The 27,283-nt window shown below is 45.4% G+C and overlaps 1 protein-coding gene across 1 annotated transcript; it reads left to right on the forward strand.

The window, feature by feature from the left end:
- Positions 293–26,796, forward strand: ERCC5 (ERCC excision repair 5, endonuclease). The gene is made up of 15 exons (XM_021065898.1): positions 293–807; positions 6,001–6,176; positions 8,136–8,251; positions 8,835–8,921; positions 10,018–10,078; positions 11,705–11,848; positions 13,827–14,034; positions 14,326–15,450; positions 17,283–17,527; positions 17,878–17,997; positions 18,154–18,367; positions 20,001–20,145; positions 22,635–22,835; positions 23,955–24,039; positions 26,119–26,796. Exons 1-15 carry the CDS (start codon positions 720–722, stop codon positions 26,701–26,703), a joined length of 3,600 nt encoding a protein of 1,199 aa, XP_020921557.1. The 5' UTR covers positions 293–719; the 3' UTR covers positions 26,704–26,796.

A 27,283-nucleotide genomic window follows, 5' to 3' on the forward strand; every position in this document is an offset into this window, starting at 1 on the left:
TATCGCCACTCGGGTAAAACAAATACTTGGTTTTAAAAGATTTCACAAGCGGCAGCTCAGGGGGAAGAAACCGACACGGGAAAAACACCTAAAAATCCATAACCTTTGAAGGCAGACGCTTCGCACGTGGTTTCAACGCTTAACCACCACAGGACACCAGAGTGGAGAAACTACAACACAGACAACCCACACACACTGGCGCTGAACCGCTCCCTCACTTCCGGCGTGCCACGGGCGCAGCGGATGTACGTCAGTGGGGGAGCCGGAACTTCCGCCCTGTGCGCCGCCTTAGACGGAATCCGAGAGGCTCCAGTTCGAGGGAGTTTACGGAACCACGGGAGGAGACAGGAGTTGTGGGAGGCAAGTTTTCTGGCTGTTTATCTGGCGGGCACTGTGCCATCACCCCAGTCGTTCGTTAAGCTTGCAGATTTTTGGGCCAAAGTGCTGGGCGAGACGAAGACCTGCTTCTCCCCACTGCCGACCTTCTCTCGCCCCGTCTTTCTTCGGCGAGTCAGTGTCAGCTTCTGGGAAGTGCTGTTGTCGTCGGTGCCGGTTTCCCCTGGAAAGCCGCGGGGCTCTTGTTTTCCATCTTTGCTGAGTGGGAGCGGGGGACCCCACCCTGGAATCCGGGGAGGTGGCGCAGCCCGCTGTGGAGCACTTGGAGCAAAAGGTCTTCCGCGACCCCGCCCCCGCGTTGCGCTCGGAGGACCACCTGCCTGATGGGAGTCCAGGGGCTCTGGAAGCTGCTGGAGTGCTCCGGGCGGCAGGTCAACCCGGAGACGCTGGAGGGCAAGATCCTTGCCGTGGGTATCCTTTACGCGGCGTCAGTGCGGGAGAGGCAGTGATTGGCGCCAGGATTTTGCTTTCGGTTCTCCGTGGGGCTGAGTGGCGTTTGTAGGTAGACGGTCTCACATGGCGGGTGGGTATAGATAGGATCTCCTTCGGGACGTTTCCTTACCAAGCGTCTCCTCTCCCTCGGCTTTGCGGTCACACCGCTCTGGATTGGAGTTCTGGCTTTATCATCCAGGGGCCGTGCTTTACCTCTCTCTATGCGTTCATTCTCTTATCCGTAGAGTGGGGTTGACAATGAGCTTCACACACAGGGTTGGTGTGAGGACTATGGGGATTATTTTAATGAAAGGAGTTTAGAACAGTGTCTGGCACTGTTAATACTGTAAATCTTAAAAGTATCATCCTGGCTGGGAGGTCAGCAACGAGAAAACGAAGTAGACTTCCTGCCGGTAGTTTTGTCTGCTGTCCTGGGTCTTGCTGCATTTATGTTTGCTAGAGGAAGAAAAGTGTGGGCGAATGTTTTACCATTTCCTTAAAAAAAAGAGAGAAAATAACTGTTGTTATTTTTTTGTTATGGGTTTTGAAATAGGAAATTCATATGTTACAACGGCGAGTGTATCTCAAAACGTATACAGTGAGTTATATTCTTTCTAGCCTCTATGATGGACATTTTTAAGGACTGTGGTTTGTGTGCATGTTTAGCTGTTTTGTTGTATCTTTGAAATTAAATGTTTTTCATTACCAAAACATGTGAAAGCTGTTTCTGAAATTTTGATATCTTGTTCTTCGTTAAGAATTCTTCATTTTCTTTTTCTTTTCTCTAATTCTTCGTGTGTGTGTGTGTGTGTGTGTGTGTATTCTATTCCATTCCAGAAGCATGAGCCTAAGAGCTCACGCTCTGGGTGGAGAGGAGAGTTATGTAAATAATTGCTGTCCGGCGGTAAATGCAGTGTCAGAGTACTTGGGAATTCAGGGAAAGGAGCCATTGACTTTAATATAAGGACAACTTATACATTATGGAACATTGATTTTTTTAAAAAAGTAAAGTAAGGTAAGAATTCCCGTCATGGCTCAGTGGTTAAGGAATCCGACTAGGAACCATGAGGTTGCGGGTTCGATCCCTGGCCTCCATGCTCAGTGTAGGTTAAGGATCCGACATTGCTGTGAGCTGTGGTGTGGGTCGCAGACGTGGCTCGGATCCCGCGTTGCTGTGGCTCTGGCGTAGGCCGGTGGCTACAGCTCCGATTAGACCCCTAGCCTGGGAACCTCCATATGCCGCTGGAGCGGCCCAAGAAATAGCAAAAAAGACAAAAAAAAAGTGAACTAAAAATAAAGTAAGGTGATAATAACGGTGATGATTATATCTTTTGCAGTGTGAGTAATTTTGAAATACATTTGTAATGAATTTTGGCTTTATACCGGGTACCTTGTAGGAAAGGTGTTTTTTTTTTGTTTTTGTTTTGTGGGTTTTTTTGTTTGTTTGTTTTTGTTTTTTTTAAATAAGCACGCGTGCTAGTGCTGCCCTCCAGTGGTTCCTTAAGTCCCTGCTTTCTAGAGACAGTTCAGTGTCAGGAACCCTGAAAACTTAAGCATGACTTAGATCGTTTTACGTTGCAGCCCATATGAAGAATTAATACTTTGTAAAAATAATTGGAATGTCATGTGAAGTTCAGCATTCTAGTTTTTTAGGAAGTTGTCCAAAATAAAAGGAAAGCATATAACTTAGATTATCTATTTTCAGGAGACTCTGAAGCTTTTTTGGGACATGAAGTAATTTTCATGGGGGTATTAGGCCTTTCTGAAAGAATGCATTATTTAAAGGAGATTGTCAAAAAGATACTCCAGTTAAAAGGGTAACCATATATATATATATATGTGTGTACACACACACATATATATATGTACACACACACACATATATATATGTACACACACACACACATATATATGTACACACACATATATGTACACACACACATATATATGTACACACACACACACATATATATGTACACACACACATATATATGTACACACACACATATATATGTACACACACATATATGTACACACACATATATGTATGTACACACACATATATATGTACACACACATATATATGTACACACACATATATATGTACACACACATATATATGTACACACACACACATATATATGTACACACACATATATATGTACACACACATATATATGTACACACACATATATATGTACACACACACACATATATATATGTACACACACATATATATATGTAAGACTGTTTGTTCTTTTATAATTTATTTTGCTTTGCTTCATTTTCATGGGAATTCCAATTCAAGTATCTGAAATATATTCAGATTTTTGGTTTTATTTGTAATGAAGAAATTATCCCATGACATACTAGGTTCATAATTTACTCTTGGATCCCTAAAATAAATTATTTGGTCTCTTTTTTAGAGTGTCTTGTTTATTTACGCAATCTGAAGGTGTCAAATAATAAAGAATTAATAGTTAAACTTGTCTCTTATGGACCTAACATTTGTCAAATGCATTTAGGTTTATTAACCAAATATTACACTCTCTTTAGGCTATGCATACTAATAGGGGTTAATTAAAATTTACATTGCTTAACAGTGGAGCTAAAGTAATTTATTTTTTGTTTCAGAGAGTTATTGGTCCTTTGGGTCTTATCTGTAAAATGATTTTTGGCTTTGCTGCAGATTTAACTTTCTCAGCCCTTGGATAAATTTAATGTTGCCTTTTACAAACTTACTGAAATTAAACAAGTCAAATCATGCAAATATTTTCAGCTTACCTAATTCTGTGTGTTTCTTTAAGAATTTCAAGCTAGAGCTCTCAACTTTGGCTGGAAATTGACACTACTTATAATTAATTTAAAAAGAAAAGGCTCTGCTCAGTCTCTGATTTAGAATTTTAGGTGTACATGTGTTTAGCAATCTGTATTTCAGAAGCTTCCTATCCAGTTCCCAAGGATAGCAGAGTTGAGAGCTACTGATCTGAAATTAGATTTTCTTATTGATTATGAAATTTAAAGCAATGGGCTAAATAGAAACCTATTTCATCTGTAAATGGTGTAGCAGCCAGCAACAAGCCAATTAGAAATATTTATCCCATAAAATACAAAACTAAATCAACAGCAAATCCTACTTGCAAGATGGATCCTTTTTTTTCCCTGTCTTTTGTCTTTTTAGGGCCGCACCTGCGTGGCATGTGGAGGTTCCCAGGTTATGGGTCTAATCGGAGCTGTAGCTGCTGGCCTACACCACAGCCACAGCAGTGCCAGATCTGAGCCGCATCTAATCGGAGCTGTAGCTGCTGGCCTACACCACAGCCACAGCAGTGCCAGATCTGAGCCGGCGACCTACACCACAGCCCACGGCAACACCCACTGAGCATTGAGGCCAGGGATCAAACCTGCAACCTCATGACTCCTAGTCCGGATTCGTTTCCGCTGTGCCACGATGGGAACTCTGCAAGGTGGATCCTTTATCTGACCACTTCTCACGGTCCTTACCGCTGCATTCTGCTTTCACTGAAGCTGTCCTGACTAGTTTAAAACTGCTTTCCTTGTGGTTTAATACCTCACATGTCCACTAAGTCACATTCTAGAAATCTTCCAGTACCTCTGCTGCTCCTCTTGGATGAAGAGAGCATGTGGGAGGGACTTAGAGTTGTGGCTCAGGTGGATGGGAATGACAGCCACCAAAACAGGACCTGAGCAGCCTGGTGAGAACATGCCAGCGTTGGGTTTTGGTCACGTGACATCTGCAACCAGGCAGTGATGTCAACGAGGCTGTGTGCTCTGGGGTCAGGAGGGAGCTTGGGGGCAGATATGCATGTGGAGGGGGGTTGCTGTGAGGGTTGTGGCGTGGGGGGCGGCAGTTGCCATGCAGGTGTAGGAGGACAGGAGACGGCCTGAGAGCGGGCAGTGTCAAAGACCACACTTTAATGGTGGGTCAGGGGAGTGGGCAGAGATTGAAAGCAGGGAAACCAGCAGAGGGCTGTGTCCCTCTCTTGTGAACAAATAGAAAATAATTCGTTAGAAAGCATTCTTTAGTAAAGTTTACATATACAGGAAAACTCCAAGAAGAAAATATAAATCCGTTATATAATGACAGTAGAAGATAATTACTCTTAATATTTTGGGGTCTGAACTTCTAGCTTGCTTTATTGTTAACATTGTGTGTGTTTTAAAAATGGAATTATACTTTCCATACTTTCGTAACCTGTTTTATATCCTTTACTAATATTTTGTGACTATCTTACGTGCTTCTGCAGCTTCCATTTTTAAGGGATCCTTGGATTCCAGTAAATCAGTATCTCATAACTTAATTTTTAAAAAGACCTGTTGGTAAACTTTTATTCATATTTTCATTATTATAAACAGGCCATCTTATAAATAACTTATTGTAAGTGTGATGGATAAATGTCTGGAAGTGGAATTCTTACTTAAAATAGAATACAAGTCCCTAAGGTTTTTTGTTTTGTTTTTTTTTTTTTTTGTCTTTTTCTAGGGCCGCACCTGCAGCATATGGAGGTTCCCAGGCTAGGGAACTGGTGTACACCACAGCCACAGCAACGTGGGATCCAAGCCATGTCTGCGACATACACCACAGCCCACAGCAACACCAGATCCTAACCCACTGATTGAGGCCAGGGATCAAACCTGGAACCTCATGGTTCCTAGGACTTGTTAACCACTTAGCCACAACGTGAACTCCACAAGTCCCTAAGTTTTTTTTAACTTTATTTTTTATTCTTTTTTAATAGTATTTTGATATTAAGTGACATGCATGACATGGTAGAAAATCAAATGATGCAAGTCTTTAAGTTCCTTTGCTATGAATTGCCAAATTATTCTCCAGAAGAGTTGTGTTAATTTACTGAAATCCCATACAGGTCACTAGTGTTTTTTAAAAGAAGCAATTCTTTGCAATTAGACTTTTTAAAGGAGGCGTGTATGTAAGAGTTAAAAATTCAAGATGTGAATAGCGGTAACCAGGGCCCAAATAAAATTAACTGATTTTAGGTAGAGTCCATCAGGGCTAAGCACTTCTCAGTTTGAAGTGAATTGTGAAGAGTGCTCAGTTTCCGTGTTTGGGTGGTGTCAGGCATTAGGAATTTGGAATTGTGAGGGTGAGGGAAGAAATTGCAAGTTGTTTTCCATTAACAATTCTTGTAGATATTAGCATTTGGTTAAACCAAGCACTTAAAGGAGTCCGGGATCGCCACGGGAACTCAATAGAAAATGCTCATCTCCTCACCTTGTTTCACCGGCTCTGCAAACTCTTATTTTTTCGAATTCGACCTATTTTTGTGTTTGATGGGGACGCTCCGCTGTTGAAGAAACAGACTCTGGTAAGAGCCATCTATTTTTTCTTTCTGGGAGTTCCTGTTGTGGCTCAGTGGGTTAAGAACATGACTGGTAACCGTGAGGGTTCGATTCCTGACCTCTCTCAGTGGGCTAAGGATCCGGCGTTGCTGCAAACTATAGTATAGCTCACAGATGTGGCTCAGATTCTGAGTTGCTACGGCTGTGGTGTAGGTCTCCAGCCGTGGCTCCACTTCAACCCCTAGCCCGGGAACTTTCACATGTCACAGGTGTGGCCATAAAAAGAAAATACTTAAAAAATGTATTTTTTCTTTTCGCACTCTTAGAAAGAAAAGTTCATATAAGATTTAAATTTTCTCAGAATTTTGGAAATCAAGACTTAGTTTGACATGTATCTAATTTAATTCAACCTTTACAAATTTATCTTGAACAAATAAACACTTTTAAAAGAGGTTTGTCTCTGAAAATATATCATGGGTGCTATGATAAAATTTAACTTTTACTAAAACCGCTACAATTAAAACAAAGTTTTCCCTGTGGAGTGTCTTCTTAGGTGGTGTCCATCCAGTTGCCCAAATCATGTTATTCAGAGCATCACAGGAAACCCATGGGGGACAAGCCTCCCTGAATCTTAGAAGGCACATCCTCCGTGACAGCAAGCCTTCTTTTAAAGGAGAATTGGGTTGTAGGAGTGAGCAGTGTAATGTGGCACCAAGTGGGACCAAAATGGGTTATCAGGGAGGATGTTGGACAGGGTATAAAAGAATAAGAGTGGGCGTCTTTACTGTTTTTTTGTTTTTGGCTGTGCCCGTGGCATGTGGAGGCTCCCAGGCCAGAGATCAAACCCACACCACAGCTGCAACCCAAGGCACAGCAGTGACAACTCCAAATCCTTGACTCACTGTGCCACCAGGGAACTCCAAGTTTCTTTATTCTGAAAGTAGTTCAAAACGATGTTTGAGCCATGTCGTGAGCTTTGGCGTCATCGTGTACTCCCCGAAGGACAACACCTGTTTAGATATGACTTTTATATGTTAAAAATGTCAGCTCATGACCATATAATCATGTCAGACAGATACTGCCTAAGTGAGGATATAGGACAAAAGTAAGGATTCGTAACTGCCTGGGAACATTAACTCAGGGAAAACTGTAGACTTGACTGTTGCAGCTTTCAGTTCTCTAAGGCGTGCTCAGTACCAGGGACTCTTTGGAAGGATTAGAAAGGAAAAGAGAACTTCACAACCTATTTTTCCGCCAGATGCGAGTTTGTACCTTTTAACAGCATCTCCCTAACTCCCCCCCCCGGCCCGCCTGCAGTAGAGGTGTTAACTAGCCCTGCTGTAGCCATCAGCCGGCCGTATATAAATCATCAACACGCCGTCCACCTTACACTTACAGTCTCGTGTGGCAGTTCCATCTCAATTTAAAGAAAAGGAAAAGAGTCTTTCGGCATTTCTGCCTTGTGTTCAACTGTAAGCACAGAACCTATTCCACTTTTCCCTATTTGGACATTTCTTACAAGATACTTCTATACATTTTAGGATTTCTAATGACATAATCTTGAATGTGGAGTTACATATGAGTAATACATGTTTATAAAAACTAGCAGCAGTTGGTTTTGGCAAAACTGGCATTTTACCGAAAAATTTAATAATCTCTTTGGGGAAGCATTAACTTAATTATACATCATTAAGTTTTAGGCTTCTTGGGGACATGAAAGGACATTTACAAGAAACTGAAATAAATGAATAGTTTCCCAAATATATTGTATAGTAGTCAGTCCATTAAGTAACCCTTGGAAACTCTGAAAGTCCTTTCCACAGCGGAAACCTGAAGACATTCACTCAAATAGCAACTAGGAGAAAATACTAAAATAACCATGGTCTGAAAACTCAGACAAACTGAATTCTATGGGGAAAAAACACACAGAAATGTTTTAATGTGCTAATACCTGCAGTAAAATCCTATATCCTTCCTTTTCACAGGCTAAGAGAAGGCAGAGAAAGGACTTGGCAACTGATGACTCCAAAAAAACTACAGAGAAGCTTTTGAAAACATTTTTGAAAAGACAAGTTGTCAAAACTGCCTTAAAAAGCAAAAGGCAAGAGGGAAATTACATTCCTTTTAAGGTTAATGTAAACGTTTACTGTGTTTGCATTGGATTTTTGCGATGCCCTTTCCCCAGTTTTAGTCCGAAGTAGAAAATATAGGGTGAAATGAGAGGAATCAGCAGGGTGTCCGTGAGACCTAGTAAATTGAAGTTGTGACAGTTCTCTGTTCGGGGAGTCTCAGCTTGGGTGATGAGAAAGAAAAGCTGCAGCAGTGTGGTGTGGAGTTCCCCTGTGGTGCAGCGGATGAAGGGTCCCGTGTTGACACTGCTGTGGCTCAGGTTGCTGCTGTGGCACGGGTTTGATCCCTGGAAGAGAGCCGCAACCAGGGTTTACTCTCCCAGAGCTCTTCGTTGAGCAGAGACCAGCTTCTCCCTTTCTGGAGGCTGCCCTGCCCGCAGCAGCAGCTGCCCTGCCCACGGCAGTGGCCTGGGCAGCTGGTCAGTGAGGGCAGGAGTCATGGCCCCCGTATTCCCCCTTCTCACCTCAGCAGGGTTTGTGTCGTCATTGCAGGGCGTTTCTGACTCTCCGACCTGCTTGCTGTCATCTCTGTGTAAGTCTCTGTGTGCTTTTCAGGGAGGAAGCCCTTCCCAGTCTTACTCAAGTTCAAAGAGAAAATGACATCTATGCTTTGCCACCTTTAGAAGAGAAAGAGAAAAATAGGTAAACGTTTTAATTATTTAAAAATGTTATTGCTGTATTCCGACAGATTTAAACCTTTTATGTTTTATCTACCTGGTAAGGCACAGCTGAAATACGCATTCTTGACACCTTTTAGAATATTTTTTAAAGACTGAGTTTTTTATTTCTTACTTTTGTGTTTTGGTGGTCTGCTGTTTTTCATTCTGTGGAGCCTGGGCTGACACTCTGCATTTGGAAGTCGTGGAGATGAGGCTTTGGGTTTTTCTCCCGCTTTGCTTACGCGTGCAGCCTCTGCCTGCTTCTCAGCCCCGGGTCTTCTCTTTCACACCATCCTACCGAACGTCTCCGCACGAGGGCCTCCTTGCTACGAGCAGTGGGTGCTTTGTGGGTCTCAGCCTAACACGGTGCCTGCACCCCCCTGCTGTCTGGGGACGCTGGCTGCTCCGACTCCCCTCTGCACGCTTCCTCCACCTGGCTCTTGGTCAGCCGCTTCTCTGGTTGAAGTGCAGAGGAAGGGCCAGTTTGTCTCTGCCCCCACTCACCCCCATTCCTTTCCCGGGGCCCCCTCGAGGCCACGCAGCTTTCGAGTCACCATTACTGCCTTCGTCACGTCAAGGTTGCTGCCCTGGCTCCCACACTTCCTTCTCTGTCTCTGTCTTTGATCTTACCCTTTGTCCAGGACCCCTCCCCGCCAAGCCCAGACCCTGCACTGTGGTGTAGAACCTGTTAAAACCCAAATCTGATACTGTCCTTTCCTTGCCTAAAGCACTTCCTAGCTTCTCATTTCTTTTAAGACAACACTTCAACCCCTCAGTTACGTGCGTCTTCAAGCAGTGTGATTGCAGATTTCAGAAAGCTTTTGTGACCCAAATCGGGGTGAGATGACACTTAGTCGCACCTTTGGCAGCCTGCACTGCCCTGGTGATGGGAGGTATTAGAGCCTTGTGATTGCTCACTTACAAGGCTCCCCACCAGACTGGGAGGCCAAAGATGGCACATTTCCTAGGATCTTATTCTCCATTGTACCTCCTATAACTAGCAGCACCTTGCGCTCAAGAAGTATTTTTATAAGCAGTCATTAAATCATAGATGTTATAAATGTATGTTTGACTTTCAGTTCAGAAGAGGAAGACGAAAAAGAATGGCAAGAAAGAATGATTCAAAAGCAAGCACTACAGGTATTTAAATAATTTTTGAATTCAGGATTTATTTTATTATTTCAAATGAATGACATGATTCATTTTAATGAGGTAGTATGCATTTATGAATGTTCTTTATAAGAGACAAATAGCTGCTTCTTCTTCCTTTTTTTTTTTTTTCTTTTTAGAGCCACACTGATGGCATATGGAAGTTCCCAGGCTAGGGGTCGAATTCGAGCTGCAGCTTCCTGCCTACACTACAGCCGTAGCAATTGGGGTCTGAGCTGCACCTGCATCCTACACCACAGTTCACAGCAATGCCAGGTGCCAGACCCACTGAGCGATGCCAGGGATTGAACCCTCATCCTCATGGAGATTAGTTGGATTTGTTTCCACTGAGCCACAACAGGAACTCCAGACAAATACCTTCTTTATTGTGTGTGTGTGTATACATACATACATACATATATATGCATGTGAATATATGTGTATATATAAAATATACAGACATACCTATTGTGGCACAGTAGTTAAGGATCTGGTGTGGCTGCAGCTTGGATTGGATCCCTGGCCTGGGAACTTCCATATGTTGCGGGTGCAGCCAAAAAATAATTTAAAAAAATTAAAATATGCATACACTCAATACATATTTATGTAATTATGCATATCTAGATACAGTCAACCAGTAAATAAATATACATAGTAACACATGCTTGTGTGAAGGTATGGAAAGCATATCACCCATAAATAACTTTTCCAGTAACATCTTGCTGTATATTAGTACCCCTCCCACCCCCATATAGTTGAATCCCTGTGTGAGAGAGAGAGAGAGAGAGAGAGAGAGTGTGTGTGTGTGTGTGTGTGTGTGTGTGTGTGTGTGTGTGTGTGCGTGCCTGTGTGTCAAGGGTACATGTGTATGTGTGTGTGAAGATGCATGTCTGTGCATATGTGTAGTTAGCAATTGCTGTGTAATCTCGTGGTGTGAAAACAGGCTTTTATCGTCATCATCTCTCGCTGTTCCGGGGGTTGAGTTGCTCAGCGAGGCAGGTCCCTCTCAGCGGCTCCCGTGCAGGTGTGGTCAGTAGCTGAGGCTGAAGTCCCCTCCAAGGCCTCCTCTCCTCACCCGTGTGCCAAGTGACCGACACAGGCCATCAGCCAGAACACCTGCCTGTGGCCCCTTCTCCGTGTGACCTGAGCTCCTGCCCAGCGTGGTGCTGTGTCAGGGCCAGCAGGCCCCGTGCTGCCCATTGGCCCGGCCGTGGGAGATTCACAGCCTCCCTTCCACGGCGCTCTGTTCACGAGCAGCTGGTGAAGACCAGCCCCTGCTTGGTGGGAAGGGAATCAGACAAGAGGAGGGTCGGAGAACCTTTTCGTATGTTTCAGAACCCCCACCACACATATTTTAATGACTAACGTTTTTACAAATTAGGTTGTACTGTATATATAATTTTTTGAAATTTTTTCCAGGTTTCTCAGAATAGTGGGTAACATTCTTTGATTCCTAGGTTCCCTGTTTCTTGTATGTTCATGTTATTTTGGTGTGTCTGGTAGAAGACTTTTGAGCTGAAACTGCAAGATTCTCCAGCCTGTGGAGGTCCTGCATGATTAATGCAGCGAGTGAGAGCAGTTTTGGTGAAGACAAATGTTACGTCTTACTCTTTACAGGAAGAGTTCTTTCATAATCCTCAAGCAGTGGATATTGAGTCTGAAGACTTCAGCAGCCTGCCCCCTGAAATAAAGCATGAAATCTTGACTGATATGAAAGAATTTACCAAGCGAAGAAGAACATTATTTGAACCAATGCCAGAGGTGACGTATACAACAGCACATTAATGTTTAGAATTAAGAATGTCAGCAGAATTCGGCATTAGAAAAACAGAAAAAATTGATAAGCATTTCTTACACAATACTCGTTCGTGTCCAGTGAACAGCCTTTGTGTATCTCGGAGATCCTGTGCAGCGTCATGTGTTTATAAGTTTGAGCTTAGGCATACTTACTCAAAGAAGCCTTTCTTGACTTTCCACGGAGGCCAGGTCTTGCCTTCTGCTCTGTGTTCACATCGCAAATTAAGCGCCTCTGGCTTCGTAGCACCCAGCTATGCCGACCTGGCTCACCTCTTGTAGTTTCAGCACTTAGCTCAATATCTTTCACACAGCAAGTGCCCAGTGTATGCTTCGTGGTTCAGTTGTCGATGAGTTCATAAAAGTTATTTTAACCCACACTCTACATGGTGACTGTTAACAGTAATACAGAACCTAATCACAGTGGAAGGGCCTGTGCCGACTTGAGATTCCAGGTACCTCTTGCTCTGCAGCCCTAGAAAAGCAGGTGGGTCTTTTCTTTCTGGGCAGTGGTAATAGGGAATTTAGTGGTAAGTGTCTCAACTTGGAGCATCTCATGGGGGCTTCACAGCCATCACACCCAGGAGAGGGCGATGTGTGCAGCTGGGTTCTGTCGTGTGCGTCTCCCGTTCGTGCTGCAGCACAGGTGACTGTCTTCGGCTGGTGAATGAGTTCTGGGTTCCTTTCTGCTGTTACAGCCTGTTTGTTCTAGCATTGTTCTCCTTCAGCTCACCGTAGTTACGGACAGAATGTAAAGTTTGTAGCATTTCTATTCCTAATGAGTAGATTTTTTTTTTCAATAGATTTTTGAACATTTCTTAATACCAAAAATATGAAAAAGGCAGGAGCTATTTCTTTTCCCATCACTCCTCTCTGTTTTTCCAAGAAGAATGTGAACATAGGAAGATGCTAAGGTGTACAGAAATGATATACAAAGAACGAAAGTAAATTTATTCTCATTTCAGGGGAAAAATCCAGGCGGAGTCTGTCAATCTAGCATTTTCTTTCTTGAGTGTAAAAGGATCTCTGGCTGGTCTTTGAGGAAATGGAATTTGGATTATGTAAACACCAGTGGGAAGGATGAGGGAGAGAGTCTCTGATGATGTGCTCCATTTATTCTTTCTGCCACCACAGAGCCTCTGGCATCAGTGGGCCAGGGCAGGGTGGTGCAAGCTCATTGGGTCTGTCATTTTGGTAGCTACGGGAGGTACTCGGTCACAGGCTGGACCTTTGTGTTATCCGTACGTTGGGCAAATGCAGTATCGATAACAGTAATGTTGCTGAGTAGTAAGAGTAATAGTCCCAATAAGAAAAGAAGCAATATAGCACAAGGCTTGGCAACTGCTTTTGACTCTGGATCTACCATTTACTAGCTATGTAGCTCTAGACAGGTTATTTACGCTATTTAAGTCTCAGTTTCTTCATGTGTGGAGTGGAGGTAATGACATTTGTCTCATCGGTGGCTGAGAATCAAACGGGATAATATATATAAAAACCCTTAGAAGAAGAAGTGTTACTCAAGAGGTGGTTTATACATATTAAGTATTATTAATAGCTGTGATTTCAGTGAATTACTATGTGTCTTTTCTGGACCTAGAACTGCTTTGGGCACTTCCGGTGTTTCCTGAAGGATATTCTGTCTGTTAAGCTATAATCAAAATGTCACAGTGCCTGGCGTGTATGACATACTCAATAAATTTTTTTTGAGTAAAAGATTAAATCATAAACAGGATCCATGATTTCCTTTCGTTTGCCAGTTGTTTTTATTTGAAGGATTATTCCTTAACAAGGTAATTATAGCTTTTCCCTACTATTCACATTTTTCTTCTAGTGTAAAAATACCACCAATGAAAAAAATCACCTGTTCTTTATCCTCTGTGGGGGAAAAAGATGGGCTATTATCCGTATTTAATATAAAAATAATTGTTTACTTATTTTACTTTAGGAATCCAATGACTTTTCTCAGTACCAGCTCAAAGGCTTGCTTAAAAAAAACTATCTAAATCAACACATAGAAAATGTCCAGAAGGAAATGAATCAACAACATTCAGGACAAATCCAAAGGCAATATGAAGATGAAGGGGGCTTTTTGAAGGAGGTGGAATCAAGGAGAGTGGTCTCCGAAGATACTTCCCATTACATCTTGATCAAAGGTATTAGGTACCATCACTTATTTGATGGTTAAAAACCAAAGATATGTCATGCCTCCAACTTCTAGCTATCACCCCAGATAATATGACTCCTAATTGAAGGCAGTAATAAATGTATATAGCTATTAATGTATTACCTAGTGTTGTATCAGCCCAGTTCAAAATGAACTCTCAGCTGCTGATTGCATGAAAATTTGTGACTTCGTGAGAGACCCAGGACTCTCCCTCCTCTGGCCCGAAGCGCGCTGTCACCGCGTCAGGGCACAGAGTGAGCCCCTTTTCCTTTTCCTCAAGGTATTCAAGCTAAGAAAGCGGCCCAAGGGGCATTGGCGTCTCTTCCCACCAGCAGTGCCAATGCCGTGCACAGCAGGTCTCTTGACGCGAAGTCCTCTCCGGGTGAAACACTGACCCCAGATGCGGAGCCCAGGGCGTCCCCGCCCTCCCCGAGAACCTTACGGGCCCTGCAGGCTGCGCTGCTGGGAGGCAGCTCAGAGGAGGAGCTGGAGGCCGAGGCTGCGGCTGCGGGGCGCCGTGATGGGGACAGCATGCCTGCTGCCCGTGAGGCTTCTGTGTCGCCGCCGACTCTCCTGGCCATCCAGAGAGCCCTCGAGGACAGTGATGGAGAGGGCAGCCACCAGCAGGCCAGAGGGGCAGGGGCCAGAAAACCAAGGAAACTGCTGGCGAGCAGCTCTGACGAGGAAACCGACCAAGGGCCTGAAGCGAGAGACGGAGAAGCCCCGCTGTTGACAGGGGCACCTCATTCAGCCTGTGTGAGCCTCGCTGGGGTGCGTGTGGCCAGCGCCGAGAGCGACCGAGAACGGGCGGCCCCGGCTCCTTTACTGGGCGCTGGCTTTTGTCAAGGCAGCGAATCCACCGTCCCAGGAGAACAGACCCCATTGAGTGACCCAGAGGAGGGAGCCCTTCAGACAAGCCGTGAGTCTCCAGTTAAGGATGGAAAGGATCCGGTTCCTTTAGGAACCACGGTGCTGCTGCCTGGGGCTGCACCTGGGCTCCAGAGTGGCCCAGAGGTGACACCAACACCTCCTGCAAGTCCCAGTTCTGTGTCAAGGAATGAAACGGACACCAAAGTGCCTGAGCTACAACAAGCTCTTCCTCCGCCTGAGAGTAAATACAATACCTCTGTTCTTTCAAGTGATGATGAGACAGAACATGAGAGAACCCCTGCTGCTGAAGCTGGCGGTGCCATCAGCTTGCAGGAATCCCGGAACACGCCAGGTGAACCTTTAGAGACAGTGAGTCACTTAGGAAAAGTGGCCTCACTTAACGCCAGGGAGCGTGAGAATTTCCTGAAAACCATCCGAGAACATGAGGTCGTTGAACCTGCAGGCCAGGGTTTAATTTCAGCTCCAGAGACCATGGAACCAATGGAAAACGACTCTGAAGAAAGTGAATCTGACGGTAGGTGCTCATGCTCTTTCGAGATGGAAGTAGACCTCGTGTCTGCAGGATCCGAGAGAGACTTTAGTGTAGCCCACACCCCACTCTGTTCAGGTGATGAACCAGAGACCCAGAAAGGTCGAGGGACTCTCCCAAGGACACACAGCCAGTAGTGGAATCTTGACCTTGCCTGCTTTGCCATTCTTCTGTTGTTGCTGTTTTTAAAGGGAGCACGTGCCCTAGTTGGAGAAGGTAAAGAAGATTTCCTTTAATTTTTGAACTATTTATTTAGAAATAATTAACAGATTTTAAAAAGCTGAAAAAATATTTCAAACCATTGTCTTTCCCTCACCCGGGTCCTCAGTGGCTGGCATCTTACCCCACTAGCTTGAGCACAGCTCTCTCATTGTCTGTCTCTGGTGCCCTCTGTACGTACACAGGTATATTATATATCTGTACCTATGCACTCTTCATACAGTTCTTCCTTATTATTTGCAGTTTCATATTTGCAAAATTGTCTACTCACTAAAATTTACTCCTGACCCCAGAATAAGTCCTTTCAGTAGTGTTTTTTGTGGTTATTTGTGGACACGTGTAGAATGGCTAAAAGTTGAGTTACCAGGGCGGTCCCCGCCGAGGTTGGGGAGGGTGACATGCTGTCTTCTTGCTTCAGCTCTCCTGCAGAGATGACAAGAGCGTGGACAGAGCAGTGGAGTGTAGACGGAGCAGCTCCAGCTCTGGGCCAGTTGGATGGGGTTTGAATCCCGGCCCTGGCACCTGTTAGTGGGGCCATGCACATGCCCATGAGTTCACACCCGTGTCTGCAGTTCCAATCCAGCATCACGAGCCTCACTCTAGGCTCTGCCTTCTGATAATCTCCCTTTCTAACAGTGAGGACCCTTCCATTGCCTTCGATGTATTTACTTACTTGCTCGCTCTCTATTTGTAACCATCTCCCCGTCCTACTGGCCGTCTCCTTGGTCCCAGCCCCCTGCGACCTGCGTGTGTCCTCAGACCCAGCCTCCTCCACGGGAAGTGAAGGCAGGGAATCAGTACACACTTGTTACAGAAAAGAAAAGATATCTAGAGAGCAGGGAAGGAAAGTGCAGGAGGGACAGCTGTTTCTCCTGAGTCCTTATCCAGGATTCTTTTTACCAAGTCACAGCTTTATTCTTCACTGTGTTCATAGTGAAACAGCATCAAAACACAGTTAACAGCCTCCATGATTGTTTACATATCTCGATGTTCTCTGTGGATTTTAAAACCCGTTAATTTTAAAAGTTAACACAGAGAATGGAATTCCTATTGTGGCTCAGTGGTTAATGAATTTGACTAGGAACCATGAGGTTGCGGGTTCAATCCCTGGCCTCGCTCAGTGGGTTAAGGATCTGGCATTGCTGTGAGCTGTGGTGTAGGTCACAGACGAGGCTCAGATCTTGCGTTGCTGTGACTGTGGCGCAGGCCTGCAGCTACAGCACTGATGAGACCCCTAGCCTGGGAAGCTCCATATTGCCACATGTGTGGCCCTAGAAAAGACAAAGAAAATAAAAAAATAAAAGTTAACATAGAGAACATATTTGTATAAAGCAAATATGCAAGTCTCTGAAAGCTTGGTTTTTAATTTCAAAGAGAGTGCCACGATATGTAATTGAAAAGGCTTGTTTTGAAGTCGTAGGCCTTTATTACTGAATGTATTTAATAACAGTGTACTACTCCTACATGTTTTCTATTATATGCAGGTCTTTTCTTTTAGGGTAAAACATTTTCCAGGAGACTCTGGGAAGCTCGGGATGATTTCAGGGTAATTTCAATATTTCAGTTGTAGATAAAGTGACCTTATTATTTTGGTACAGGGAGTTTCATTGAAGTGCAGAGTATAGATAGCAGTGATGAGCTTCCAGCTGAGTTACACGAAGCGTCCAGCCCTCCCCCAGGACCAGCTGAGGACGAGCCGACAGGACCTGAGGAGGGAGCCCCTGGTGACTCCGAGGGCCTCCGGAGAGGCAGCGCTGAGAGTGAGGCTGTGGGGATTGAGCCACACGAAGAAACAGACAGAGCTGCAGGCGGCTCGCCCAATGAATGGCAAGATATCGATCTGGTAATAACGTGCCGGCATGCTTTCACTTACTGCGAAGGAAGCCAAGTTATGTAGCTTCGGGGTTTTCAGGAGTCTCGGGCCGAATACTTATGAGCCGTTTGCGCGCATCCCCGCTTTCGTCCTTCCTTTTCCGGGTAGGCTGCGGGCTGGGATGGTGCCCACTGCGCGTGTGAGTAGGGAGGGAACTCTGAGGATATTGCAGACGTGCTCAGAAATCCAAGCGGAAAGCTTCCTGAGGGGAAAAGCCTTGTTGGTCATTTCAGTCAGACTACACACAGGCGAATTTCTATAGCAAAGGAACTGAGTTGGGTAATTACATGTAATTGTCTACAAAGGAAATCGTTTTATAGGAGGAGCTGGCGAGTCTGGAAAGCGACCTTTTAGCACAGCAGCATTCCCTGAAAGCTCAAAAACAGCAGCAGGAACGGGTGGCCGCTACCGTGACAGGACAGATGTTTCTCGAAAGCCAGGTAGGTGGACAGCTTGGGCCTCCCTGACCGGTGCCTACTGCTGTCTTTACCTGAGGGATGGGCCTTGAATTGCGTGTTTAAGTCGTGCTTCCGCCTCCGGGTTGAGGCCGGTGCTGGGTGCCAGCGGGGGTTCTGTGTGTGCCTGTCGTGCCTCAGGAGCTGCTCCGCCTGTTCGGCGTCCCCTACATCGAGGCTCCCATGGAAGCAGAGGCTCAGTGCGCCATCCTGGACCTGAGCGATCAAACGTCCGGAACCATCACTGATGACAGTGACATCTGGCTGTTCGGAGCACGGCACGTCTATAAAAACTTCTTCAATAAAAACAAGTTTGTAGAGTATTACCAGTACGTGGACTTCCATAGCCAACTAGGTGAGACGTCAGAGTACGGTTACTTTCTGGAACTTTCCTTCAGCGTTTGTGTTACGAATTCTTTCTTTCCAAGGCACCAGTGATGCATTGCTGGAAACGGTGGATCTTGACAGGGTTTTCTATATGTGGTCTTTTGCTTCTGTAGAAGAACAGGATTTTTAATTTAGAATCAAGGAATCGAAACCCTAGGAATGCTTAGACGCTTTCTGCAGTTTTAGTCTTCAGACCCTGTCACATTTGACTGGCTTCCCGAGCTGTCCAGCGTGAGCGGAAGGTGGTGGGGTAGCTCCTGCTGGGGTCCCGAGCCTCCTGGCCGGTCGTCTCTTGTTTCTGGCAGTGACCTTCCTCCTCCTGTTCAGCCAGCGGCTACACTGAGTCATTCCTATGTGCCCGTTGTTGTTCTTGGCAGTGGAGATGGGGAAACAGCAGAGAATGAAACAGTCTAGCAGGAGAAACAAATGATAAATACATAAATCATAACTGGACGGTGGGGTGAGCCATGTAGAAAAATAAAGCTGTAAAAGAGAGATGAGAATGACGTGCAGCCCCAGGAAGGGCAGGTCCTCTGGTCAGGAAGGGCTCTACGAGCAGGTACCTTTGAGGCCGGGGCCTGAAGGAGAGAGGAAGCTCGGGCTGGGGCTGGATGCCTCCGGGTTGAGCTTGTCAGACGAGGAGGCCCGCATGTGCAGAGGCCCTGAGGCAGAAGCCCGCTTGGTGTGTTCTAGGGGAGCAGGAAGGTAGTTAAGGGCTGAATTGTGCCTCCCTGAATTCAAGTGTTGTGGTCCTCATCCCTGTGCTTCAGAATATGACCGTGTTTGAAGATAGCATCTTTAAAGAGGTGACCAAGGTTCCATGATGTCGTCAGGGTGGACCCTCATCCAGCCTGACCAGGGTCCTTCTAAGAAGAGATGAGGTCATGGAGGGAAGACCATGTGCGGTCACATGGAGAGACAGCCACCTGCCAGCCCAGGACAGAGGCTCAGAGACCAGCCCTGCCGACCCCTCAATTTTGACTGCTAGCTTCCGGGACTGAGAGGAAATCAGTCCTCACCTTGAGCTCCCAGCCGGAGTCCTTTGTGACGGCAGGCCAGGCAGGAGGGCAGAGTGCGAGGGAATGAGGAGGGGGATGGCAGGAGGTAACCCAGAGGTGGGGAGGGACCAAGAGCAGGTGGGGTTGCACGTGCTGTGATGCGAGCGGAGAGCAGGGGTCAAGGATGGCCCCTCCTGCACAGCAGGCAGGACGGCCCCACCTGTAATGAGAGGAGAGTCTGGGCAGGAGCAGGTGACCCCGGGGGAGTGTGAAGATCTGGGGCTGGGGGCTGTTTCTGAGATGCTCATTGCACGTCCCAGTGGAGGTGCTAAGGCCACAGTTGAGTGTGTGACTCAGGTTCAGAGAACGGGGAGAACTGAGTGTGGGGGTCAGAGTTTATGAGGCTGGAGAAGCCTTGCAAGATTCTAACACGGTGCCATTTAAAGAACTTATTTTGAATAGTAAAAGAAATAATCTTTGGATATTGGATGAGAATTTATGTATATATATGTTATCTTCATGATGTTTAGAAATGTTAATAATTTAATGAAACAACTTTTAAATAAAAATTTTAAAAATATCTAATCATTTTTACTTGTATAGGATTGGACCGGAACAAATTAATAAATTTGGCTTATTTACTTGGAAGTGATTATACAGAAGGAATACCAACTGTAGGTTGTGTTACAGCCATGGAAATTCTCAATGAATTCCCTGGACATGGCCTGGAACCTCTCCTAAAATTCTCGTAAGTTCTTTGTTAATTTCTTCAATTCAGATGTTTATATATATAAATACCCATATTATAACGTTATTTACGTCACAGTCCATTTGTATCCTGGATTGTCACAAATCATTGTTCATTGAGAAAACAAGAGGCGGTATTGTTTGGGGCACTAAAGTTTGTTTTGCCTTTTCTAGAGTTTGCTGAAATCAGGGACAGTATTTTTAAAGAGGATAAGCCAGGCTTACCCAGGTTTAAAGAGATCTAGTCCTGTGGGATTTCCTGGGAGTGTCGAAGTCAGCGTTCCATTCATTCAGATTTTGTTGAGTAGCTACAGTGTGCCGACAGCGTGCTCGACTGGAGCGGGAGCGATGACCCAGTCACAAGCTGTGCCCTCGGGAGCTCCCAGGCCTTGGGTTGACGGGAAGCACCCTCATGCCTGTACTTGTGGTGCCCAGTGTTCTGAGGGAGGTCGGCCAGAGAGGGCTCAGGAATAAATGCCAGGACCAGCCGCTGCCCGTGGGCACCTGTGATGTGTTCAGCGGCGGCGTCTCCTTCGTCTGGAACCCAGGGCTGTGCTCTCCTTGGGGACACTTCTCACTTTCGGGGATGCCGAGATGGTGCTAGTTGTGAGTATGACTGTGAAAGGAGTTCTTTCCTGAGGTTGCCCCTTGATGACATTAAAAAAGTACATCATTGGTACACCGTAAATTTCACTCCTTTAAAGAGTGCAATTCAGAGGTTTTAAATCTATACATAGGTTGTGATGGCATCTTCTAGGCAAAAAAAAAAAAATCTTTTCTGGGGGCCATGCCCATGGCAAATGAACCTTTCTAGGCCAGGGATTGAATCTTAGCTGCAGCTGTGGCCTGTGCCACATCTGCACCAATGCCAGAGCCTTTAGCCCATTGCGCTGGCCCAGGGTCCAACCCCAGCTGCTGCAGTTGGATTCTTAACCCACTGTGCCACCGGGGGAGCTCTGCCGTCTTTCATGTTTAAGTGCCTGGCCCTCTTGCTGTAAGGAGAGTGATCCTTTTGGTTTGATGAGCCTACAGTGTGTTGTGCGGACTGATGACACTGATGAAGATGGATCTCTTTTTTCCTTTTTGGGCCGTGATCCTGTGGGAAGACGGCAGTTAGGATTTTACACGCTAGGTGGCACTCCCGCACTGGCGAGGCACCGCACTGGCCGAGAGCAAGTCTGTGAGGCAGTTCCTAAGACTGAAGAGTGTGTGAAGCGGTGGAACACAAGATGCAGGGTGTTTTAGGTTCTGCCGAATGCATACATCAGAGAGGGTTATGGTTGGTTACCTTTCTAACTTTGATGCCGTTCGTTTATCCTGATTGTATAAAGTTTTTGGTTGTGTATTGATTGCTACATTACAAACCACCTTAAACCTCGGTCAAACAGCAGCTGTCACAGATTTTGCTCCTGACTCTGCAGTTTGATCAGGCCGTGTAAGGATGTCTCCCCTGGTTGCATGTGTGTTGGGGGCACCTCTGCTGGGCTGGAGGGGCCACCTGAGCTGGCTTCCTGTGGCCGGCAAGTGGTGCTGTGACCAGGAGCCCAGCCGGCATTGGGGGCGGGGGCCCTTGGACCCTCTCACCAGCTGGAGCTTCCTCATAGCGGGTCGGCTGCTTCCCAGGCAAATAACTCCAAGACAGGAAGTGGAAAGGGCAGTCTCCGAAGGCCTGGTACAGTGTCACTTCCTCACCCACAGAGCCCGCTCGGCTCAAGGGCAGGAGGCATGGGCCCCACTTCTTGTTGGGTGGAGGCTCCAAGAATGAGTGGCCATCTTTAGGCCTCCAGAGTCATTTAGGCTCATGATGGAAAAACCGAAAACGGAATAAAACATGGAGAAAATTAACCTGTCTGCTTGTCTAGAACATACAATAAAATAATAACTGTTAGTATTTTTTTTTATTTTAAACATCCCCATTTGCTTATTCTCTCTTTGTCCACATGTATGCATTTTTTCCTTATTGGGATCAGACTTGATGTAAAGGTATATACTGTATTTTAAAAAATTACCATCTTTTTGGCATTTTTACATTTTATTCAATATTCTTGGGTTCCTTATTGTCGTTCACTGGAGGTAAGTCTTATGGGCACATCACATCATTTTGCCGCTGAGGAGGCCCGGGGGAGCTGTGCCTTTTTTATGAGCGTGGGCTCTGCGGGGAGAGTGTAGGTACCCCAACTGCGGTCTTGAGCAAGTGGCTCCTGCTGGAGGTCGGTTTCCTTGTCGGTGAGGTGAGGACAAAGGTAGGACTGGGTGTAGAGTGGTTAACACGGTGCCGAGCCCGGAGTCCGCTTTCGGGCAGCGTTTGCCGTCATCCTGTGCTGGGTTAATAACACAGATGACAGCACTGTTCTCGGGTAAGCCAGGCACACCGCGTTTTGGAGCTGGCCCTTGAGTTTATGTCCCCAGATGCTGCCGAGCTCTTCATCCGCAGTGCATCTGCTCTCAGGTCTCACTGCCTCACGGAGACTCGTTTCCTTTGCCTTATAGAGAGTGGTGGCATGAAGCTCAAAAAAATCAGAAGCTAAGACCTAATCCTTACGACACCAAAGTGAAAAAGAAGTTACGCAAGCTGCAGCTCGCCCCTGGCTTCCCTAACCCGGCCGTGGCGGACGCCTACCTCAGGCCGGTGGTGGACGACTCCAGGGGGGCCTTCCTGTGGGGCACCCCCGACCTCGACAAGATTCGAGAGTATCCTAACCCTTCCTGAAACACGAGCACCAGCGCCTCAGGGGTTTGGGTTTAAAACTTCTGCACCCTGAACCCGGATCAGTTTTTCCCAATATGCCATTATCTCCGCGGCTCCTCTCATTCCCTCCTCTTTAGCGTTGTTATTATTATTATTATTTTGGTAGCAAAATGCACATAACATAAAGCTTACCATCTGAACCATCCCAAGGCACCACTCCGTGGTTATTAAATGCGTTCGCACTGTTGTGTAGCTGTCGCCACCATTCATCCCCGTGTTCTGTCTGTCTTGTAAAACTGAAGCTCTGTACCCATCAAGCCGTAACGCCTCGCTCCCCTCGCCCAGGCCCCGGCTCCCCCCATTCTGCTGTCTGTCGGTGTGAGTGCAACTCCTCTGAGTACCTTCCGTAAGTGGAGCCACACCGTGTAGGCCTTTTTGTGACTGGCTTATTTCACTCAGCAGCATATCCTCAAGGTTCATCCAAGCTGTAGCATCCAGGTCAGGATTCCCTTCCTTCTTCAAGGCTGAATCACATTCCCTGCTGTGGACAGACCCCTTTTTGTGTATCCGTTCATCTGCCCATGGACACTTGGGTTGCTGCAAATCATCTCTTTAGTTTTAAAGAGGCTCTTTATTTGAAATAAGTGGTGGTCAGCATTCGGAGGTACGCCAACATACTGAAGTATTCATCCTGAAAGAATAGAAAGGATTATTAGTTTTGTTCTTTTTATGACTTCTTTTATTCAGATTTAAATAAGAGTTTGGAGAGGTATTTTGAAGCTTTCCATCGTGTTACTCTAACTACGTCTTTTTCTCTCACAGGAGTGTATGCAGTATCAGGAGTCTGTTTTTATTCTAGATTAACCTTTTTTATAGTCACGAGGTTTCGATGTTAAAAGGGGAGTGGATTCTTTTGTTTTCTGCGGAGAAGTGCACAGTGCCAGATGGTTGTGTTGGAGTTACTTGCTTTGTTATTCTTCTCCTTTACCGTTTTAGTCTTTATAAATATGAAAATGTCTTGGGAGATGGGGGAATGGCATCAGGGTGGGTTCTTTGGATCTTTTTATTTCTTATTTGTTTAAATATCTTGAAAAACATGTATGAGTCTTAACTGCCTGCATATTTTGTCAGCGGTATTTTGGCTGGAACAGGACGAAGACAGATGAATCTCTGTTTCCAGTATTAAAGCAACTGAATGCTCAGCAGGTAATTGTGGCAGCTCTTTTCCTAAGTTCAGGATAGAGAATAAATTTAGGAAGGCTGTGAGGGCCAGCTGTTAAAGACTAGTTACTCTTTTATTTTAGGGCATATAAGACACATCTTAAAATTATTGTACTTTAGAGAACAGAGGAAAACAGAAAATGGGAAAATTGGACTCTCTTCGTTTTCCAGTATCACTCTCAGGGCCGAGCTTGGACATCCTTTCGTATTCACTCCAACTTTGGAATTCTTACTTAAAATAGAATACAAGTCACTAAGGATTGGTTGGTTGGTTGGTTTTTGCTTTTTAGGGCTGCTCCCACGGCATATGGAGGTTCCCAGGCTCGGGGTCTAATTGGAGCTGTAGCCGCCAGCCTACGCCACAGCCACAGCCACAGCCACAGCCACGTGGGAGCCGAGCCACATTTGCGACCTACACCACAGCTCAAGGCAACGCCAGATCCTTAACCCACTGGACGAGGCCAGGGATCCAAGCCGCAAGCTCTCGGTTACTAGTCGGGTTCATTAACCATTGAGCCACGACAGGAACTCCTGTTTGACTTTCTGTACTGGTAATGTACACCAGCCAACAAGGAAAACTAATTGGCTTAGTGACTGATGACTCCTTAATTTCAGATAAATTTTGTTGTAATACCTTTCTCCCTTTTCATTGTAGAAGTTAATATTTAGTTTATTTCCACAAAATTAGCAAAAAAAAAATGCGTTAAAATTACTCATTGGGAGTTCCTGCAGAAACGAATCTGACTAGCATCCATGAGGACACAAGTTCGATCCCTGGCCTTGCTCAGTGGGTTAAGGATCCAGTGTTGCCGTGAGCTGTGGTGTAGGTCACAGACACGGCTGGGATCTGGCGTTGCTGTGGCTGTGGCCTAGGCCAGCAGCTACAGCTACAATTTGACCTCTAGTCTGGGAACCTCCATGTGCCACTGGTGCGGCCCTGACAAAAAAAAAAAAAAAAAGAGTTACTCATTGTTTGCTTCGTCTAACACAGATGTTGACAATTAGGTCTATTTTCTTTTTCACCTTCTTCCCACATGTATTTTTTTATCATACGTAAGTGCAATTTGATATAAATAACTCCATTAAGGCAAGTTTTTTTGTTTTGTTTTGTTTTGTTTTTTTCTGTATACTGCATAGCTTTCATTGTTTCAAGTGGCCAGATTGCATTTCATCAGAGATTTAACTTAATTGGTTTACTTCACTTTGTGAACCTTGGATTTTCAAGTTTTCATATGTAATGCTGTGATGATGACCATGAGGCATTTAACTTTTCCCAAATGTAACTGTTTTTTAAGACTGTCTTCTGGAAAGTGAATTTGCTGAACAAAAGTCGAGACTATTTTCTTTCTTTCTTTTTTTTTTTTTTTTTTTTTTTGCCATTTCTTGGGCTGCTCCCACTGCATATGGAGGTTCCCAGGCTAGGGGTTTAATTGGAGCCGTAGCCACCGGCCTACGCCAGAGCCACAGCAATGCAGCATCTGAGCTGCGTCTGCGAACTACCCCACAGCTCATGGCAACGCTGGACCCTTAACCCACTAAGCAAGGCCAGGGATCGAACCCGCAACCTCATGGTTCCTAGTGGGATTCGTTAACCACTGAGCCACGACGGGAACCCTGGGACTATTTCTTATGACTCCTAATATGTAATACAGTGAGATTACCTCCTAAAGGTGTCATGTGATGATAGTGTTTTTAAAAGAAGGGAAGAGTAGAACTTAGAAACAGACCCCAAGAAATATGTCCCTCTAATGAAAGAAGATGCTCTATCTGGCCCCTGAAAAATATTTAACTCTTTAAACGCTGAAGGAGGGATTTCATTCTTGATGTGTGCCTGGAGGACTCCATTGACAGAGGTGGTACCAGCACTGCTTCAGGGGTGATCTTGAAAGTCCAATTTACTGCCAGTCATTCACTGGGGAGAGGTGAACTTTTGAGAGAGGATGAATTAGCATTTTCCGAAGGACTCCTCCCGTCCAGTGCCAACAGTCAAGGTGGGGCTCTCTGATCTGCTTTGGAAAGTTTACTTACTTGTCTGATTTATTATTATTTGATTTCATTTTTTAGACCCAGCTCCGCATTGACTCTTTCTTTAGATTAGCTCAGCAGGAAAGACAGGAGTCTAAGGGCATTAAGAGCCAGAGACTTAACAGAGCAGTGACGTGTATGCTGAGAAAAGAAAGAGAAGAAGCAGCCAGTGAGATGGAAGCAGCTTCTGTTGCCATGGCACAGGACTCTGAGTTTCTGGATGAGGCCAAAGGGAAGACCCAGAAGAGAGGCTCAGTGAAGCGATGGCAGGACTCATCCAGCCCGAAAAGAAAGAGGCTTTCGGTTTCCAAGCATGAACGTGGTGGCTTTTTAGGGGAGGCCTACCTCTCGCAGTCGTCCGATGCCTCATCGAGCGAGGATGCAGAAAGCTTCCCTTTCACGGAGAGGCAGAAGGGACCAGCTGCGGCACAGTCAGGACCCAGCCCTCCAGGCTTTCGGAGTGCCGTGCCGCCAGCTCCCCAGAGAGACACAGGTGCCGCAGCGAGCAGCTCCAGCGATGATGATGGAGAGGAGGCCAAGCCCCTCCTGGTGACGGCCAGGTCTGTATTTGGGAAGAAAAGGGGGAAACGCAGAAGTGCAAGAGGAAGAAAGAAGAAAACCTAAATGCGCGTGTATTCTCTGGAATTGGGTACAGCTTAACATTTCATCATGAATTTGTTGTGAGGAAATAATAAAATTTAAAGTATCTGCACAGTCTTTGTTGTGTAGTTTTTTAAAGAAAGTAAAAATATTTCGAATTTAATTTTTATTTTATTTTGGAATGTAGTTGATGTACAGTGTCGTGTTAGTTTCAGGTGCACAGCAAAGCGATTCAGTTATACACATACACGCATCCATTCTTTTTTGGATTCTTTTCCCATAAAGGTTGTTACAGAATATTGGGTAGAGTTCCTGGGGCTCGACGGCAGGTCCCTGTTGCTTACCTGTTTCATGTGTAGTAATGTGTGTATGTCGATCCCAAACTCCTATGTTATCCCCCACCCCACGTTTCCCCACTGTTAACCCTAAGTTTGTTTTTGAAGCCTGTGAGTCTGTTTCTGTTTTGTAAATAAGTTTGTGTCATTTTTTATTAGATTCCACATATAAGTGATCGCATATGCTATTCGTCTCTGTGTGACTTACTTCCTATGATAATCTCCAGGTTCATCCAATGTTGCTGCAAATGGCATTATTTCTTTCTTTT

Source organism: Sus scrofa, chromosome 11, assembly GCF_000003025.6.
Source record: "Sus scrofa isolate TJ Tabasco breed Duroc chromosome 11, Sscrofa11.1, whole genome shotgun sequence".
In the NCBI taxonomy this organism is placed as follows: Eukaryota; Metazoa; Chordata; class Mammalia; order Artiodactyla; family Suidae; genus Sus; species Sus scrofa.

What these genes read in the sequence shown, in the direction of transcription:
- ERCC5 (XM_021065898.1), top strand. Translation starts at nt 720, where the DNA reads ATGGGAGTCCAGGGGCTCTGGAAGCTGCTGGAGTGCTCCGGGCGGCAG. An exon ending in ACTGCCTTAAAAAGCAAAAG is followed by an intron (nt 8,252 to 8,834) that starts GCAAGAGGGAAA and finishes TGTGCTTTTCAG; the next exon opens with GGAGGAAGCCCTTCCCAGTC. An exon ending in GGACTTCCATAGCCAACTAG is followed by an intron (nt 18,368 to 20,000) that starts GTGAGACGTCAG and finishes TTACTTGTATAG; the next exon opens with GATTGGACCGGAACAAATTA.